General features: G+C 35.1%; 1 protein-coding gene across 1 annotated transcript in view; it reads left to right on the top strand.

The window, feature by feature from the left end:
- Positions 1-17,479, top strand: part of c5 (complement C5) — a 50,223-nt gene that overhangs the window by 21,351 nt on the left and 11,393 nt on the right. Inside the window, exons 18-26 of the mRNA XM_087254306.1 lie at positions 721-842; positions 937-1,021; positions 1,775-1,857; positions 6,290-6,426; positions 10,440-10,661; positions 11,883-11,943; positions 12,027-12,116; positions 12,707-12,919; positions 14,767-14,851. Of these exons, the coding sequence (XP_087110432.1) occupies positions 721-842; positions 937-1,021; positions 1,775-1,857; positions 6,290-6,426; positions 10,440-10,661; positions 11,883-11,943; positions 12,027-12,116; positions 12,707-12,919; positions 14,767-14,851 (1,098 nt within the window). The remainder of the gene's footprint in view (positions 1-720; positions 843-936; positions 1,022-1,774; positions 1,858-6,289; positions 6,427-10,439; positions 10,662-11,882; positions 11,944-12,026; positions 12,117-12,706; positions 12,920-14,766; positions 14,852-17,479) is intronic.

Below are 17,479 nucleotides of genomic sequence, written 5' to 3'. Positions count from 1 at the left end.
TTCTAATAATAAAAATATTGAAACTAAAATTCTACACACAATACCCCATAATGACAATGTGAAAAAAGATTTATTGAAATTGTTGTAAATTTTTTGAAAATAAAAAACCTGAAAAATCACATGTACATCAGTATTCACAGCCTTTGCTCGACACTTTGTTGATGCACCTTTGACAGCAATTACAGCCTCAAGTCCTTTTCAATATGATGCCACAAGCTTGGCACACCTGTCTTTGGGAAATTTTGCCATCTTTGCAGTACCTCTCAAGCTCTATCAGGTTGGATTGGAGGCGATGGTGTACAGCCATTTTCAGATCTCTCCAAATTGCTTTAAAGGGATAGTTCACTCAAAACTGAAAATTGACTCACCGTGCATTTGATGAACACGAAGATAAATATGAAGAAGATATTCTAAAGAAAACTGGAAACCTGCAATCATTGACTTCCATACTATTTGTTTTTCCTACTATGGAAATCAATGGTAATTAGTTTTCAGAATATCTTCTTCATACATATATCTTGTTTTATGTTTAACAGGGAAAAGAAATTCATAAAGGTTTGGAACCACTTGAGGGTGAGTAAATAGTTAGTAAATGTACATTTTTGAGGGAACTATCTCTGAAATATCATCCATGCGAATAAAATATTTACAATATTTTAACATATAGGCCTGTATCTTTAAGTGATGTATTCCAGCAAACTCATGACAATCTTTCTGTAGCAAGAAAACGAGAAGAGATTACGAGAAGGAAAAATATTGTCGACTTGCCTTCGAGCAGTGCTGTGTATTTGCTAAGGATCTTCGTAAAGAGAATGCAGAAAATATCATTCTAAGCCGGGCAGGTATGGATGTTTCTCACATGGCATAATATTGACTTGGATTATTAATGTGTTCTTTTAAAAAGAAAGATCAAACATTCTCTTTTATGCAATGCAGCTATCGACTTTCTGATGGATGCGCCGCTGTCTCAGGTTAGGAGCTACTTCCCTGAGAGCTGGTTATGGGAGGAACACCTCAGCAAGTAGGAACACTTTCTGAACCATAATCCATTCTGTCTTTTGCAGTTAATTATAAAATTTTTAAAGGAACACTCCTAAAAAACACTTTTTTTTTTTAAATAGAGACTTTTTTTACTATTTTTTGTTTTATTTTTTGTCCATTCTGCTTATTTCTGTGTCTGGCGGGAGCACTATTAGCTTGGCTTAGCATAAATTATTGAAATGTATTAGACCAGTAGCATCTCGCTTTAAAATTTACAAAAATGCCCGATGTTTTTTTTTTTATATTTAAAGCTTGATTATCATAGTCACATCATGTATTAAGACCAACATAGTTGAGAAGTTGATATTTTCTAGGTCAGCTTGGAGCTATATTCTCAGCTTAATAATAATAATAATAAAATGCATTAATGTAGGAACATCCAACCTTTCGTTTTCTGTCAGTCTTTGTAAATGACCCAAGAAAAGTCAAGATTTAAACAGAAAAAATTATCTCTTTGGTCATCGCTAAATAGATGCTAATGGTCTAATCCGCTTCTATGCGGATCTATGCTAAGCTAAGCTAAAATAATTTGTTCAAAAGTAGTAAAACTATACTGTTTAACATTACTGGAGTTTACACAACAAGCCTACTTTAGTTCCTTTAAATTTATAATTGAATACTTATAAATGAATCCTGATTAAGGCTACATCTGAGTTAATTGACTCTGTGAAGACTGTCTGTGTTGAATTGTGCTGATAATATTCTGTTTTCTTCTAATTATTGTTTTTTAAAGATCTGGTTCTGTGAGCATTAGTAAAACTCTTCCGGATTCAATCACCACATGGGAACTAAAAGCAGTTGGGGTATTCAATGAAGGTAAGCTGATGGATCTAAATATTTTGTTTTAGCACCTCCTGGTGGCTGATGTGTGTTTAAAAATGCGTATTCTCTCTTAATGGGGTATATGCCGAAGCATGCTAATAGGACTTTTAATTTGGCAGTAACCTGGGTTAAGCTCTTCCGGCAGGCCCGGCGCTACGGGGGGGCAAAGGGTGGCATTGCCCCCTCAGACAGAGTTTGTGCCCCCCCAGTTTTTATAAAGGATTGTTCACTCAAACTGAAAATTCTTTCTGTCATTAATTATTAACACTCCCGTCCTTCCAACCTTCAGAACACACATTTAAATGTTTTAAAATATATGACATAGCAATTGAATTATGAAAATAGTGATATTAAAGCTAGTCCTATAGTTCAGAGATCCGGTCCCCGCGTCAGGTCAGGTGCGGCCGTAAATAGCCTTTAAAACGCGCACACGGCGATGGAGGCGCACTCAACTCACAAGGGAGAAAATGGGTGACATGATAGGAGCAGCTTAATTCATTACATGTTTTGGTTAACTAATTATTTAAACACAACTCTCTTGAGCTCTAAAAGGAAAAAACACATAAGAAATTTGCTGTTAAATTAATTTTAGCAGAGACGCAACTGCCAGTCATTTATTAGTTATTCGGGAAGATGTAGCCTAATAAAAATGTTTTTATAAAAATAAATAGTTTACTGCACAGTCCCACAGTAGGCTACACTATAAATAATATTTTAATTTATTTATTAATATTATTATTAATATTATTACAATTAAGCTAAAATTGACAAAACGCAGAACCCTTTCAATGTTTGCTTTCATTTTGCTGAAAAGTGCACTTTTTCAGTTGCGTAGAGAAACATCCCATTATGCAACTGCAGTCAAGGTATAACACATAATAAATGCATTTTGCGTTTAAAGATGATCGGCCTGCGAAGTCAAGTTTGCAGTGTTATAAATGGAATAGGTATAGTGCTTAAGTGGATTTACCGCGGATCAACCGAGAAATCTCGTGCGCTGCAGGTAGGCAGAATGATAATCTTTTAAAAATATGTAACTTATGCTATACTGCTATTTGCTCATGCAAAATTAAACAACATAAAATATATTGTAGATCTGTTTTAAGAGCTAAAATACAACATATCGAGTTTGTTTTGACTTGTAACTCATGGCCCTAAAATGAAAATAACCTGAAAACAAGCTATTAAAAAAGGCCTAATAAATAAAATAATTAATAAATAAAATGACGGGTAGGCCTAGAAACTATGGTACATATGGTTTATGATGGTTTACAATATTACGAAAAAAGCACACTTATAATAGCCTTAGACAAATCTTTGTTTTTACATTTAAAATGATGAAAAAAAAGTTATATAGCATGTTGAGTTGCGTGTTATCCGTGCCAAAATTTAACCAATTTTCACGGTAATAACTGTGAATTTTTGTATCTTTTTTAGGTATTTTTCTGGCTACACTAATGCCTTAAAATTTAACTAAGTAATTGTTTTGAATGACATTAGATTGTCACATTTAGCTTTCCCCCAACACTGATGTTGGTTGTGAAGCGGGATGACTCGGTTAAGCTGATTTCACTATATTTATTTACCGGTTAAATGAATTGTCTGATCGTGGGTCAGCTTGCATGTGTGGGCATAATTTGACGTCTTTACCAAAACTTTAAACATTCATAGGGCTGTTATTTGAAATAAAACGGAAATAAGGAGAATAACATGATTTAAAGCACTCGTTTGGCATTGAAGCCATCATCCGTCTGCATTAAGCGGTATGCATTACCATCGTTAATAAAACTCGTAATAGCGAAACTGCGTATTGTTATTACTATTAAAACGTAGCCTATATTACTGCCTTAGGTCAGTAACTTAGGCAGTAATGCAAAGTAATGATAAATGCGAATAAATAGCCTAAATGAAAGAAACAAGAGACCAAAATCAGTCACCAGGTCTAGTGCCCCCCTATGGATTTAAAGTGCCCCCTCAGTTTTGACTTCCTGGCGCCGGGCCTGTCTTCCGGCAAATTCAATGCCAATGCAAAATCTGGTGCGTTTAAGGTCTGTTTTGTTTAAAAATGAGCAATCTCCACTAGCTGAGTGATATCCGATTTAAAGTGGGTCTCAGATTGTACAAGAAGCACTGCATTAAATTACATTTCCCCCGCCATGTCTTTATAATATGAGTATTTATTTTACCCCAGTATATTCAATGGAGCTTCTGCGTTAAGCCTGATTTATACTTCTGCGTCAAACACCGGCGTATGCTACGGCGCTGACGCATAGCCCTTCGCCGTGGCCATCGCCGTCACTGACGTGCACCTCTCAAAAAATGTAACTACACGTCGCAACGACGCGTAGCATAAGCTCTGTGATTGGTCGGCTTGGTAGCGCTGACGAGTCTGGGCGGGACCGAGAGGCGCGCGAATGGCGCGACGCCGCGCGAGCGATTGTTTACAAGTGTGGAGTCCCGTAAAGGAGCTCCGGATGGAAAGTTTTGTTTTGTGTTTACCTCATAGTTAAAGTTGTTGCACGTCCGCCGGTTCCTGCCTCAAAATGAGCGAGTTTGAGCCACTTGTACATCCCGGAAGTGTTCAGGAAATGCAAAAAAGTAGCGAAGAAACTTGACACAGAGGAACATTTACACCTCACTGCCAACTAGCGTTTCGGAAGTGTTAATGCAGACCGGCAGAGACAGCGCGCAGAAGTATAAATGCACAGCCACGCGCGTTGCCTGCGCCGTGGGTTACGCCGGTCACCTGACGCAGAAGTATAAATCAGGCTTTTGACGGGCGCGTGCGAGTAAACAGCTTTTTGTCTCGTTTTACGCTTGAGCAACCAAATAAATGCTAAAGTTTATTTAACTGAATGTATTTTAATGACATTACAACATCGATGCTGTATAAGGAACCGTATAAAATGGAAAAAAGTTCATAATAACAAGTCACCGGAAGTGTATCAGCATGGGAACAGCACTAGCTCGGCATATACCCTATTAGACAGTACGCAGATTATATAAATGCACTAATTTCCTGTCATTATCTATAAATTGCATTAGCACAATCAACTATTAAATAGATTAAATCTTTTTATAGTTCACCTAAAGTTAGAAATGAGTTAATAACATTATTCAAAATAGCTTATTTTACGTACTGAGTTGTCTTAAACATTTATTTACAACATATAGGAACCCTCATCTTACAAAATAACACAAAACAAAGAAAAAAATTACCTCCATTGTTTAAAGGTTTTTCTAATATCTCTTCTAGAGACAAAAATATAATTTTATATATTGCAAAGCAGTTTTACAAAAGTGGAAAGTGTTTATTAAATAAAAATAAATACAAATAAAATATTTGTAAATATTCTAATATAAAACAAATGCAGTATTTAAACATGATGGTAAATAGACATATAACCTTTCACTTTTTTTAAAGGGACCAGCAGAGTTACTGACATTTTTACTGACGTTTTATTTTCGGCTTAGTCCCTTTATTAATCCGGGGATGCCACAGCGGAATGAATCGGCAACTTATCCAGCACGTTTTTACACAGTGGATGCCCTTCCAGCCGCAACCTATCACTTTGGAAACCCATCCATACACACTCATTCACACTTATTCACTACAGACAATTTAGCCTATCCAATTCACCTGTAACGCATGTCTTTGGACTGTGGGGGAAACCAGAGCACCCAGAGGAAACCCACGCAAATGTGGGGAGAAAATGCAAACTCCACACAGAAATGCCAACTGACCCAGCCAAGGCTCGAACCAGCAACCTTCTTGCTGTGAGGCAACAGCACTACCTACTGCACCACAGCATCGCCCCTCTGTTTCCAGATTTATAGATACATTTTTTTCCTGATGACAGATTTTTCGTTATTATATTAAGGCTATGTAGGGGGTGGCTCAGTGGTTAGCATAGCCACCTCACAGCAAGAAGGTCGCTGATTCGAGTCCCGGCTGGGTCAGTTGGCATTTCAATGTGGAGTTTGTATGTTTTCGTGTTGGGTTTCCTCCAGGTACTCCGGTTTCCCCCACAGTCCAAAGACATACACTATAGGAGAATTTAATAAAACTAAATTGGCCTTAGTGTATGTGTATGTGGAAGGGCGTCCGCTTGCTAAAACATATGCTGGATATGTTGGCGGTTTATACCGCTGTGGCGACCCTTGATGAATGAAGAGACTAAGCCGAAGAAAAAATTAATGAATGAATAAATTAAAAGCTATGTAAGATTTCTGATTGAACAGAATACTGCAATGCTAATAAGATGGAAAATGCATGCTATTTAAATGTCATACAGTGTAAAACATAGTATTTTATTATACTTATAAAGATTTCATTATGCACATTTGATTTAAAATGATGCAGCTTTCTTAGTTTGTTTTAGGTTATTTTGGTCAGAATCTCAGACCCACCTGTTTTTTTGGTCAGGGATCTGTGTGTCGGATAAAAGGATTCCGGTGTCCCAGGACATTTGGGTGGACGTCCCGTTGCCTTATTCTATGGTTCGTGGAGAGCAGATTCTGCTCAAGGGTTCAGTCTACAATCAGCGCTCTTCAGGCATTAAGGTGAGAGCTTCACTTTTTATTCAGGGGGATATGTTTAAAAAAATTATATATAAATAAATATATATATATATATATATATATATATATATATATATATATATATATATATATATATATATATATATATATATATATTATAATAACATTAAGAAATTTAATGCATTCAAATAATCTAAGAAGAGGGCTGCAAGCAAGGATGTCACTGGTTTGAGCCTCGGCTGTGTCAGTTGGCGTTTCTGTGTGGAGTTTGCATGTTCTCCCCGTGTTCACGTGGATTTCCTCCAGGTGCTCCAGTTTCCCCCACAGTCCAAAGACACTATAGGTAAATTGGGTAGTCTAAATTATCTGTAGTGTATGTGTGTGTGAATGAGTGTGTATGGATTTCCCAGTGATGGGTTGCAGCTGGAAGGGCATCGGCTGTGTAAAACATATGCTTGATAAGTAGGCAGTTCATTCCGCTGTGGTAACCCCAGATTATTAAAGGACTAAGCCGATAAGAAAATTAATGAATGAATGAATAATCTAAGAAGAGTGAAACTGTTGCACTAACAATATGTAGAAATAAATAGCAAATCAGCAAAGTAGATTGATTTTTGAAGATTGTATTACACATCTTAGGAATAGATTAGATGTTAAATTATGTATTAAAATTAAAACTTCAAAAAATATATGCAGTAAATAAATTAGTAGAAACAAATTACAAAAAATTGACGCGGTGGCACAGTAGGTAGTGCTGTCACCTCACGGCAAGAAGGTCGCTGGTTCAAGCCTAGGCTGGGTCAGTTGGTGTTTCTGTGTGGAGTTTGCATGTTCTCCCTGCATTCGTGTGGGTTTCCTCCGGGTGCTCCGGTTTTCCCCACAGTCCAAAGACATGCGGAACAGGTGAATTGGGTTGGCTAAATTATTTGTAGTGAATGAGTGCGAACGAGTGTGTATGGATGTTTCCCAGTAACGTGTTGCAGCTGGAAAGGCATCCGCTGCGTAAAACATGTGGTGAATATGTTGGCGGTTCAATCTGCTGTGGCAACCTCAGAAAAATAAATACACTAAGCCTAAACGAAAATGAATGAATGAATTAAATTACAAAAACAGAAAAGTATTATTAATAGTGTTCAATATATTATTTAACATTTAAAAATATATAATGAACCCTATTAATAATACTTCACATTTTTTGTAATTTGTTTTTCCTAATTTATTTACCTTATAAATTAGCATCAACAAAATAAAAGCGCAATGCAGATTTAACTTTGTTCCCTGTGTTTTAGAATGTGTACAGCTTTTTTAATCATGGTTAATCGAACATCGGAAACCCAATAAAAAGTGCTTCTTTACATACCAATAAATAATGTCAAATATTATTTAATTTCATAATAAAAGACTCTAAAAGCCCTCAAATACTAATTCATTGTCATTTAAATTTTGTATACTTCCTTCAAACTTTAAATTATTTAGAATGTAATAAATTTCCAGAATAAATGTGTTTATTTTTTCATCTAACAATGGAACATTGACACCTATAATTTAATACAAAACATTTTAAACATTAGACATTTTGCTTGTATTAATGCTATGTATACATCACATTTTATTAATTTAATCCATTTTGATTAAGTGAAATTGATGCAGACACTAGAATTAGATGTGTATACACACACAAACAGAAAGAGAGAAAGAATTCAAGTATCTTACACTCAATTTAAATATTCCCCAAATGATGTTTAACTGAGCAAGGAAATTTTCACAGTATGTCTGTGTAATGAAGTTTACGGCCCTTTGGCCGCCGGGAAGAAGGAGGCGAAGAACCGACGGAGTTTTAAAATGATTTATTAATAATAATGAGGGCAGCTCCTCACGGAGACTGCCATTTAAATCAAAACAAACGGACGGCAGCTCCTCGCGGAGACTGCCGTCAAACTGAAAGCAAAAGTAAAATAACATGCCCGGGCCCGGTCCTCTCTCGGCTTCCTCTGCCATCGGTCCTCCTTTTATGGTCCAGAGCTCCTTCCGTGGGATCCGAGGCAGGTGCGCACCGCACGTGTATCCACTCACGCGGTGGCCTCACCCCGTTCCCACGGCTCTCGGCCACGCCCCCTCGCCACAGTCTGATAATATATTTTTCTACTGAACAAATTCTTGTTTGTTCTACTTCGGCTAGAATAAAAGCAGCTTTTTTAGTATTTTTAAAATCCATTTCAAGGTCAAAATTATTAGCTCCTTTAAGCTAATTTTTTTTTTTTCGATAGTCTACAGAACAAACCATCGTTATACAATAACTTGCCTATAATTACATGCCTAGTTAACCTAATTAACCTAGTTAAACCTTTAAATGTCACTTTAAGCTGTATAAATGTGTCTTGAAAAATATCTAGTCAAATATTATTTACTATCATCATGGCAAAGATAAAATTAATCAGTTATTAGAAGCAAGTTATTAAAACTATTATGTTTAGAAATGTGTTGAAGAAATGTTCTCTCCGTTAAACAGAAATTGGGGAAACAAATAAACTGGGGGTCTAATAATTCTGACTTCAACTGTATGTATACACTGTAAAAAAAAAATCTGTAGTTTTACGGTTTATTTCCGGTAGCTGGGGTGCCAGAAATAACGGCCGTTTGATTACAGAAATTTACTGTAAAGTAAAAGAGGTTGAATTACAAAAATTTACCAGAAATTTAAATTTAAGGAAATTTCTGTAATTTAGTGTTTGTCATTTTATGGTAAATTTCTGCCCCAACTGCCGGAAATAAACCGTAAAATTACGGATTTTTTTACAGTGATATGTATATATATATATATATATATATATATATATATATATATATATATATATATATATATATATATATATATATATATATATATATATATTGATGATCTTAATCCAGCATTTCTACGATTTTGCCAATCATATGTTCAAGTTCAGGAGAGAAGCAAATGCGGCCACACAAGTCTTCACATTGTTTTACACATGTTTCTCAGTGACATGGACACCTGCAAACGGTGTTGAAAGAGTCACATACTGTAGTTATAAGGTATAATTCACCCCAAAAATGTCATTTCTGTCTTCATGTAATATGCATGTAATATGTATTAGTGACCGTGAAATCACACGTGACATGAGCTGACCGTCAGCTGTCACCACAAAGAGGCCGGACGCGCGCCTGTGAATGAAATCTACTTTAAATAATCAGATAGCATTTCAGAGTTATGATAACGACAAGCATTTGATATGTTTTTTTCACTCATAGCGAACACAAAGTGTTGTGCATGTAAATAAATGTTTAACAGTGTCACTATAACTACTCTATCCTAATGTTGAATATAACACAAGAGGGAATCTGATAATGACAAATGTCTGATTTTACCAATAGAAAAAAAAGTGTCTAATAATGTTGTCAATGACAGATTGCAAGCATATGTATAAAACATAATATTTCAGCATCAGAATTATGAATAGTTGTATTCTGATGTCATCACTTTACTGTACATTAATGACCAGGACAAAATTAAAGTCTGTTCAAGTCCACCAATCCGAGTCCAAGTCCAAGCATTTTAACCAACACTAGACCTACACATAGCCTATTGTTGTTTTACTATATTGAGAAATAACAATAATAATAGTCCACTCATATTAACCTTTATTTTACATCTATAGAATCGTGAGAAAATCATGATCTTAATTCTCATTTTAGCCAGAATCGTGCAGCTCTAATATATATATATATATATATATATATATATATATATATATATATATATATATATATATATATATATATATATATATAGCTACTTGTTCAAACTACTAATGTAAAATGGGCTGAAACAACACAATTATTGAGATTTTTTTGGAAAGAAATAGTTTTTTGTTCCATCAACCTAAAATTGTTAATTTAACTTAATTGATTTGTGTTGAAGCAACATGAAAGTTTTTTGTGGAGCCTTGCATTTTTTACAGTCTATTATGCTGATAATCTCTTCTGTGTGTTTCTGTGTGTCTTGCATATAGTTCACTGTGACCCTGACAGCATCCAGTGCAGTGTGTGTGTTTCATGGAGCTCAGCAGGGGAAACCTGATAAGACAAATGAAAACAGTGGGCAGGTGGCAGGTGGTTCAGTGGCTATGGTCTCATTCTACATCATGGCTTTGGAAGCGGGCACTCATACGCTCACATTCACTTTAACAACCGACTGGATCACTGAGAGTGTGGTCAAGAAACTGAGAGTGGTGGTAAGAGGCAATACACAGTCTGCGTTTTGAGGTCTGCAACTTTTATTTCATGTTTGTTTTAAAACAGAATATAGTATGATATAAAGTGTTTATTTCCCTGCAGAGTTTTAAAAAAGTTGTCAGTCGACGACAGCATTTTGATTTAGAATTTTTAATTTTGACCTCAATTTGATGGCCTTCAGAATTTTTTAATTTTATTTTTTGCTTGGAATATATGATCATATTATATATCAAAATAAAAAAAAAACAAGTCACTGTTTTTTCGATTTAATTTTTTTTTTTTATAATATCTTTATGTGTTCATGTTTTATCAACACTTGAATACAAATATGGTTTTATCAAAAATACCAAATTTTTGCCAAAAAGAAAAGTAGTGATTTTCTAAAGTAATGAAATTGAATACAGGGTGTGAATTATGTTGTGTAATACAAGCTTCAGTGAATCAAATTGATGTAATTATTTAAAATACATCTAATTTATTAATAAAACATGTTTTAGTTTTATATAATATATATATAAATATACATACATACATAACTTGCCTAATTACCCTAACCTGCCTGATTAACCTAAACCAAAACCTATTAACCTAAACCCAGTTAAGCCTTTAAATGTCACTTTAGGCTGTATAGAAGTGTCTTGAAAAATATTTTGTAAAATATTATTTACTGTCATCATGACAAAGATAAAATTAATCAGGTATTAGAAATGAGTTATTAAATCTTTTATTTTTTAAAAATGTGTTGAAAAACTCTTCTCTCCTTTAAACAGAAATTGGGGAAAAAATAAACAGGGGGCTAATAATTCTCACTTCAAATATTATATATATATATATATATATATATATATATATATATATATATATATATATATATATATATATATATCAAATTTAGACCAAGTAATTTCGTAATAAAAGACTATATAACGATCACAGGGGAGCCACTCACATTTACATTGAATCATTTAATTTATTGATTATCCTTTTTTTTTATACTTTCTTATGACCAATGTTCGTGTGTGAGTGTGTATTATATACTCTATATCTTGAAAAAAAAATTGTCAAAAATGTTGCATTTTTTCATTACAGATTGTCATAAAAACTTGTAAAAAATCTGCTTTAATAACTAGGGGAAAGAGTTAGGATCTAAACCACTAATTTTTCAGTTTGGTATGTCTGAGATTATAACCTGACCGACTCCTTTTTTTGGTACTTCACAGCCGGAGGGAATTAGAATGGAAGAATACATTGGCAAAAGAATAGATCCAAATGGAGTCTTTGGTAAGAAAGACTGAAATTGGCTTTATGTTGTAACCGTATGATTTGTGCATGCATAATGTAATAGTTTTCTTTTACTTTTGTAGGCACTCCCATGCGAAAACTTGAGTTTAAAAATGTTATTCCTCCAAAAATTGTGCCCAAGTCATCTGTGGATCGAATTATCACAGTCAATGGTATGAGGCTTGTGAAGCATGTCCTTCTTTTTAATAAGCATACTTCAGTAATGTTTCAAGTATATATTCAAATAAACAGTGAAAATGACATGTTTGACTTAAATAGTTGCCAAATTTCAACTCTTTGGCGCATAGATTTAAGGTTGGTCTCATTTTAAAGAAGACACTTGTTAGACTGTAGCTAAAAAATAATTATATTTATGAAAACAATGAAACAATAAATGTATATTTTAATACATCACATAAAATATGTATTTTACAAAACCTGTTTTTAGCCTAAATTGACAGAAAATCTAAGCTAAATATTCGAACATACCAAATTCCAAATTTGAAGTTTAAAATAGCTTGGGCGCAGTACCAAATATCACCGCCAGATGACATCCAGTTTTCATTGTTAAACATAGAAGGGCGCCCCCTATTTCTGTTTATTGTGATTAAATTTACAGATAATTATTCAAAACTTGACCATTATAAATCAGATTTGCTCTGTAAAGGCTGCATTTAAAAATATAAATACTGAAAGTTCCAGATGTTTTCATAATGAGATGTTGTTGGCAGCTTATATCCTGTATTTCCTCCTTCTTGTTCAGGTGAAGTACTGGGAGATATTCTGTCAATACTGAATAACCCAGAAGGTATAAAAATGCTGACCAATCTGCCAAGGGGAAGCGCCGAGCTGGAGCTCATGAGTCTCCTGCCAGTCTACTATGTCTATCACTACCTTGACAAGACGGAGAAATGGAACATTTTGGGGAAAGAGGCGGCCGCGAGTGAAAAGGAACTGAAGAGAAAGATGCAAGCTGGTGAGATGCTTGTTACACTATAAGGCAGAATTAAAATGATTGACCTTATCATTACATTCTGTGTCGAATAATAGGTACACTGTAAAAAAATGCATTCATTGATTTTCCTTCAGCTTAGTCCCTTATTTATTAGGGGTCGCCACAGTGGAATGAACCACCAACTATTCCATCATATGTTTTGCAACCCAGTACTGGGAAACACCCATACACAGTCATTCACACACACACACACACACACACACACACACACACACTCATACACTACAGCCAATTTAGTTTGTTCAATTCACCTATAGTGCATGTCTTTGGGCTTTGGGGGAAACCAGCGAACCTAGAGGAAATCCAAGCCAACACTGGGAAAATATGCAAACTCCAGACTGGCCCAGTCGAGAATCGAACCAGTGACCTTCTTGCTGTGAGGTGACAGTGCTAACCACTGAGCCACCGTGCCGCCCCTGTAAATTAAACATTTTTAGTTGAATCAAATTAACTTTTCTAGTCATCTTAACTTAACATTAATAAAACGGACTTAAAATATGAAGTTAAACTTTGCAGAAAAAAAGGAGATAAAAAGCAGATTACCTTGTTAAAATAAGTTAAAGCAACATAAACATAATTGTTGTTTTGGCTTTTTGTCATAATTTTATATCAGTGTAGGCCCATGTAGAATCTGCGCTCTCTGAAATCCACTAACTATTTTTGAGTTCATCACTGAGTCTATTTTTTTACTCATGTACATGTGTGTAGATACTTGTTCAGTTTTTATATAAATTTCAGTAATATTATTGAATTATATGAAATTGTTTTGGGGGCTGCACGGTGGCATAGTGGGTAGCGCTGTCGCCTCACAGCAAGAGGGTCGTTGGTTCAGGCCTCAGCTGGATCAAGCTGGGTCAAGGGCATTCGCTCCGTAAAACATATGATGGATAAGTTTGCGGTTCATTGCGCTGTGGCAACCCCATATTAATAAAGTGACTTAGCCAAAAAGAAAATGAATGGATGTTTTGATTGTACCATACAATTTGTGAAGTAATATTGTCTGTCATTTAGAGGGTGTATTATATAAGAGAGCTACAGCTTTGTTTAACAAACAAGTCATTGGTTTTGCATTGTAAACCTGAAGTAAAAGTTGAGACGTTTTTTTATTTTTAATTTTATTGGTCACCTTTTCTGCATAAATCTTACATTTTAAATAAATCAAATTTTTATTATTATTTTTTTTAAATCTTCATAACAGAAATAAAAATAAAAAAGTCTCCAGTTTCTGCATGACCCTGCTAATAGAATTTCTTTTTTCATTATTCATTTTATTTATTCATTCGTTCATTTTCTTTTCGGCTTAGTCCCTTTATTAATCAGGGGAATGAACGGCCAACTTATCCAGCATATGTTTTTTACAGCGGATGCCCTTCCAGCTGCAACCCATCACTGGGAAACATCCATACACGCTCATTCACACACATGCGTTATACACAATTTAGTTTATTCAATTCATCTATAGAGCATGTCTTTGGACTTGTCGGAGATACCGAAGCACCTGGAGGAAACCCACACCAACACGGGGAGAACATGCAAACTCCACACAGAAATGCCAACTGACCCAGCCGAGGCTCGAACCAGAGACGTTCTTGCTGTGAGGCGACAGCGCTACCCACTGCGCCACCACACCGCCATATTTATTTTATTACTATTTACAATTACATTTTTCCACAAAATAGTATAATTGTAATGATAAATCAATATCAATATTTTTCAGTTTTATAATAAAAAGCACTGTGTTTGGTTATTATCAATATTAGTGCTAATTATTTTTCCAGAAAGCAATACAACTCACTGTTGCTTTACAGGCATCACCAGCATCATGTCATTTCAGCTGAAGAATGGAGAAGCCTTCAGCATGTGGGCACAAAAGGACAAAACCCCCAGCACCTGGTAAACAACTGCTCAATTTGCTACATTCTTTAAGTGTGCTTGCTTCATTGTGTTTACATGTTGGCATAATATAGGCATAACATAATCACTTTAATTTGTGTACTTCCCACATTCTCCTGGAGAAACTCGAGAGTAATGTTGCATGCCCTGAAAAAAGGATTGCTGATTCCAACACAATCTCAAGGCAATTCGTAACTTTTTCATTTAGCGGCTAATTCGTATGAATTCGTACGATCTAATTCATACAATTTAGTACGATTTGCTTATCCCCCAATGACGGCTGGGGTTAGGGGTGGGGTTAGGTGCCACGCCTCCTTTTTAAAATCGTATCATTTCGTACGACTGAAATCGTACGAATTCGTACGAATTAACCACTAAACTGGCAAAATGTAAAATACTTACGTTTTCTCGTGAGATCAGGCTGCTGCTTCCTGTTCCATCTACCTGTTTAAAATGAGCTGAAACAACACAAGTCTTGTCATTTCTTTGGTCAATTTGTTGGTTTAAGTTCAATCCACTTACATTTGTAAAACATTAAGTTAACATATTCAATTTGTGTTGGGACAATTGGAAGGATTTGTGTTGATGTAACTACCTGAATAGTAAACTCAAAAATTATGTTTCCTTTTTGCTCAAACTACTTATTTTAAGTGAACTGAAACAATACAATTCTTGAGTTTTTTGTGAGACAACTTAATATTTTTATGTTGTATCCACTTAAATTTGTAAAACTGTTAAGTTAACTTAATTCCTTCATGTTTTCCCAACTCAGTTCGACTGTATGGAACCCAGCATTTTTTACAGTGTAGATCTGGGGTCACCAACCCTGCAGAATTCAGTCCCAACCCTGATCAAACACACCTGAACCAATTAATAGTACCTAAAGCAGCACTTGATAATTACAAACAGGTGTGTTTGGTCAGGGTTGCAACTGAAATGGGCAGGAAGGTAGCTCTCCCAGGAACAGGGTTGGTGACCCCTGGTGTAGATACACACTGTAAAAAAAGTTGGGTTCCACACAATTCCTTCCAGTTGCTTTAACACACATTGATTAACTTCACCGCATTACAAATCTATTTTACATAATTGATTGAACATAAAACAATTTAAGGCTGATTTATACTTCTGCATCAAGCACACGCGTATGTTCTGGCACAGTCTGGCGCCCCTCGCCATGGCTGACGCCGATGCACCTCTCAAAAAATGTAACCACACCTCACAACTACGCGTAGTGCAACCTCTGTTATTGGTCAGCTTGGTAGCGGTGATGAGTGTGGGCAGTGCTGAGAGCCACAAGCAGGATGGAGCGAGTGTTTACAAATGTCGAGTCTCGTGAAGGAGTTCCAGATGGAAACTTTAGTTTTGTGTTCATTTTATTATTAAAGGTGTTGCACGTTCACCGGTTCCCGCCTCTGAATGAGTGAGTTTTAGCTACTTGTACATCAAGATAGCATTCAGAAAAAGCAAAACACTTGCAATGAAACTCGAAACTGATGACTTAAAAATCTACTGCCAGCCAGCGTTTCGGAAGTGTTATTGCAGAACTACACAAACAGAATACAGAAGTATAAATGCACAAATTCGCGCAAGGCAGGCGCCGTGGGTCATGGCAATCACTCAACATAGAAGTAGAAATCAGCCTTACGTTGTCCCATATGTCCCATCATAAATATGCAGCAAGTCATTTTTTTGAGTGTATGTAGTTTATTACATGCTTTGCATGGGATTGAATTTAGATGGGGAAATATTGACAATAAATGTAATCTTAGGTGTTTCAAGTTAAGAGAAAGGCTTATTAGAGCCTTAGATTTAAAACTGTTTCATGTAATGTTATTAGTTTTAAAGTTATCACCTTGCAGAAGAGTACACTGAAAAAAAATCTTTAAAAATTATTCATTGAATTAACTTTTTTTTTAAGGTAAGTGTTTAAAAAACGATTTATTTGGGCTGAATTTAAGCTAATTAATTAGGTTGAACATTACCAAATTGAATTTGTTTGTTTAAATTAAGCCCCAAAATCTTTTTTTAGATGTTGACAGCATTACTCAGCAACTGTCATGAAGTTAACTTTGAGATGAGTCTCAGTACACACAAACATGTTTTAGTAGTTTGTTCAAAACTTTGTATTTAAAATGAGCTGAAACAACACAATTTTTTATATCTGGTGGGTGCAAACTTAATTGTTTTATGCTTGATCCACTTAAATTTGTAAAAACTATTAAGTTAACTTAATTCCTTCATGTTGCCTCCAACACAAGTCATTTGTGTGGAACCCAGCATTGGGTCCACTGTAAAAAATGATGGGTTCTGCATAATCGATTTTGTGCTGGGATAACATGAAGGAATTAAGTTTTTACAAATTTAAGTGAATTGAAAATAAAACAATTAAAATAGTCTTGTTTAAGCTCATTTTAAATAAGTATTTTGAACAAACAGCAGTTGTCATTTTTTTATTGTAGGCACTAACAAAGCAGTTGCAATTTGAATTGCAATAAATACCAGAAAAATTTGATTGTCCAAATTAGGCAATTGAATTAATTGGCTTCAATAGATTAAACCGTGTTTACAAGGTAATTCAAATGAAAGTGGTTAGACATTAATAGTTCAGCATACACAATTCAAATAAGT

Source organism: Danio rerio, chromosome 5, assembly GCF_052040795.2.
Source record: "Danio rerio strain M-AB ecotype USA chromosome 5, GRCz13ab, whole genome shotgun sequence".
NCBI classification, from domain to species: domain Eukaryota; kingdom Metazoa; phylum Chordata; class Actinopteri; order Cypriniformes; family Danionidae; genus Danio; species Danio rerio.
Note: the sequence above shows the minus strand (reverse complement) of the source record. Positions and strands in the feature narration are given on the sequence as shown.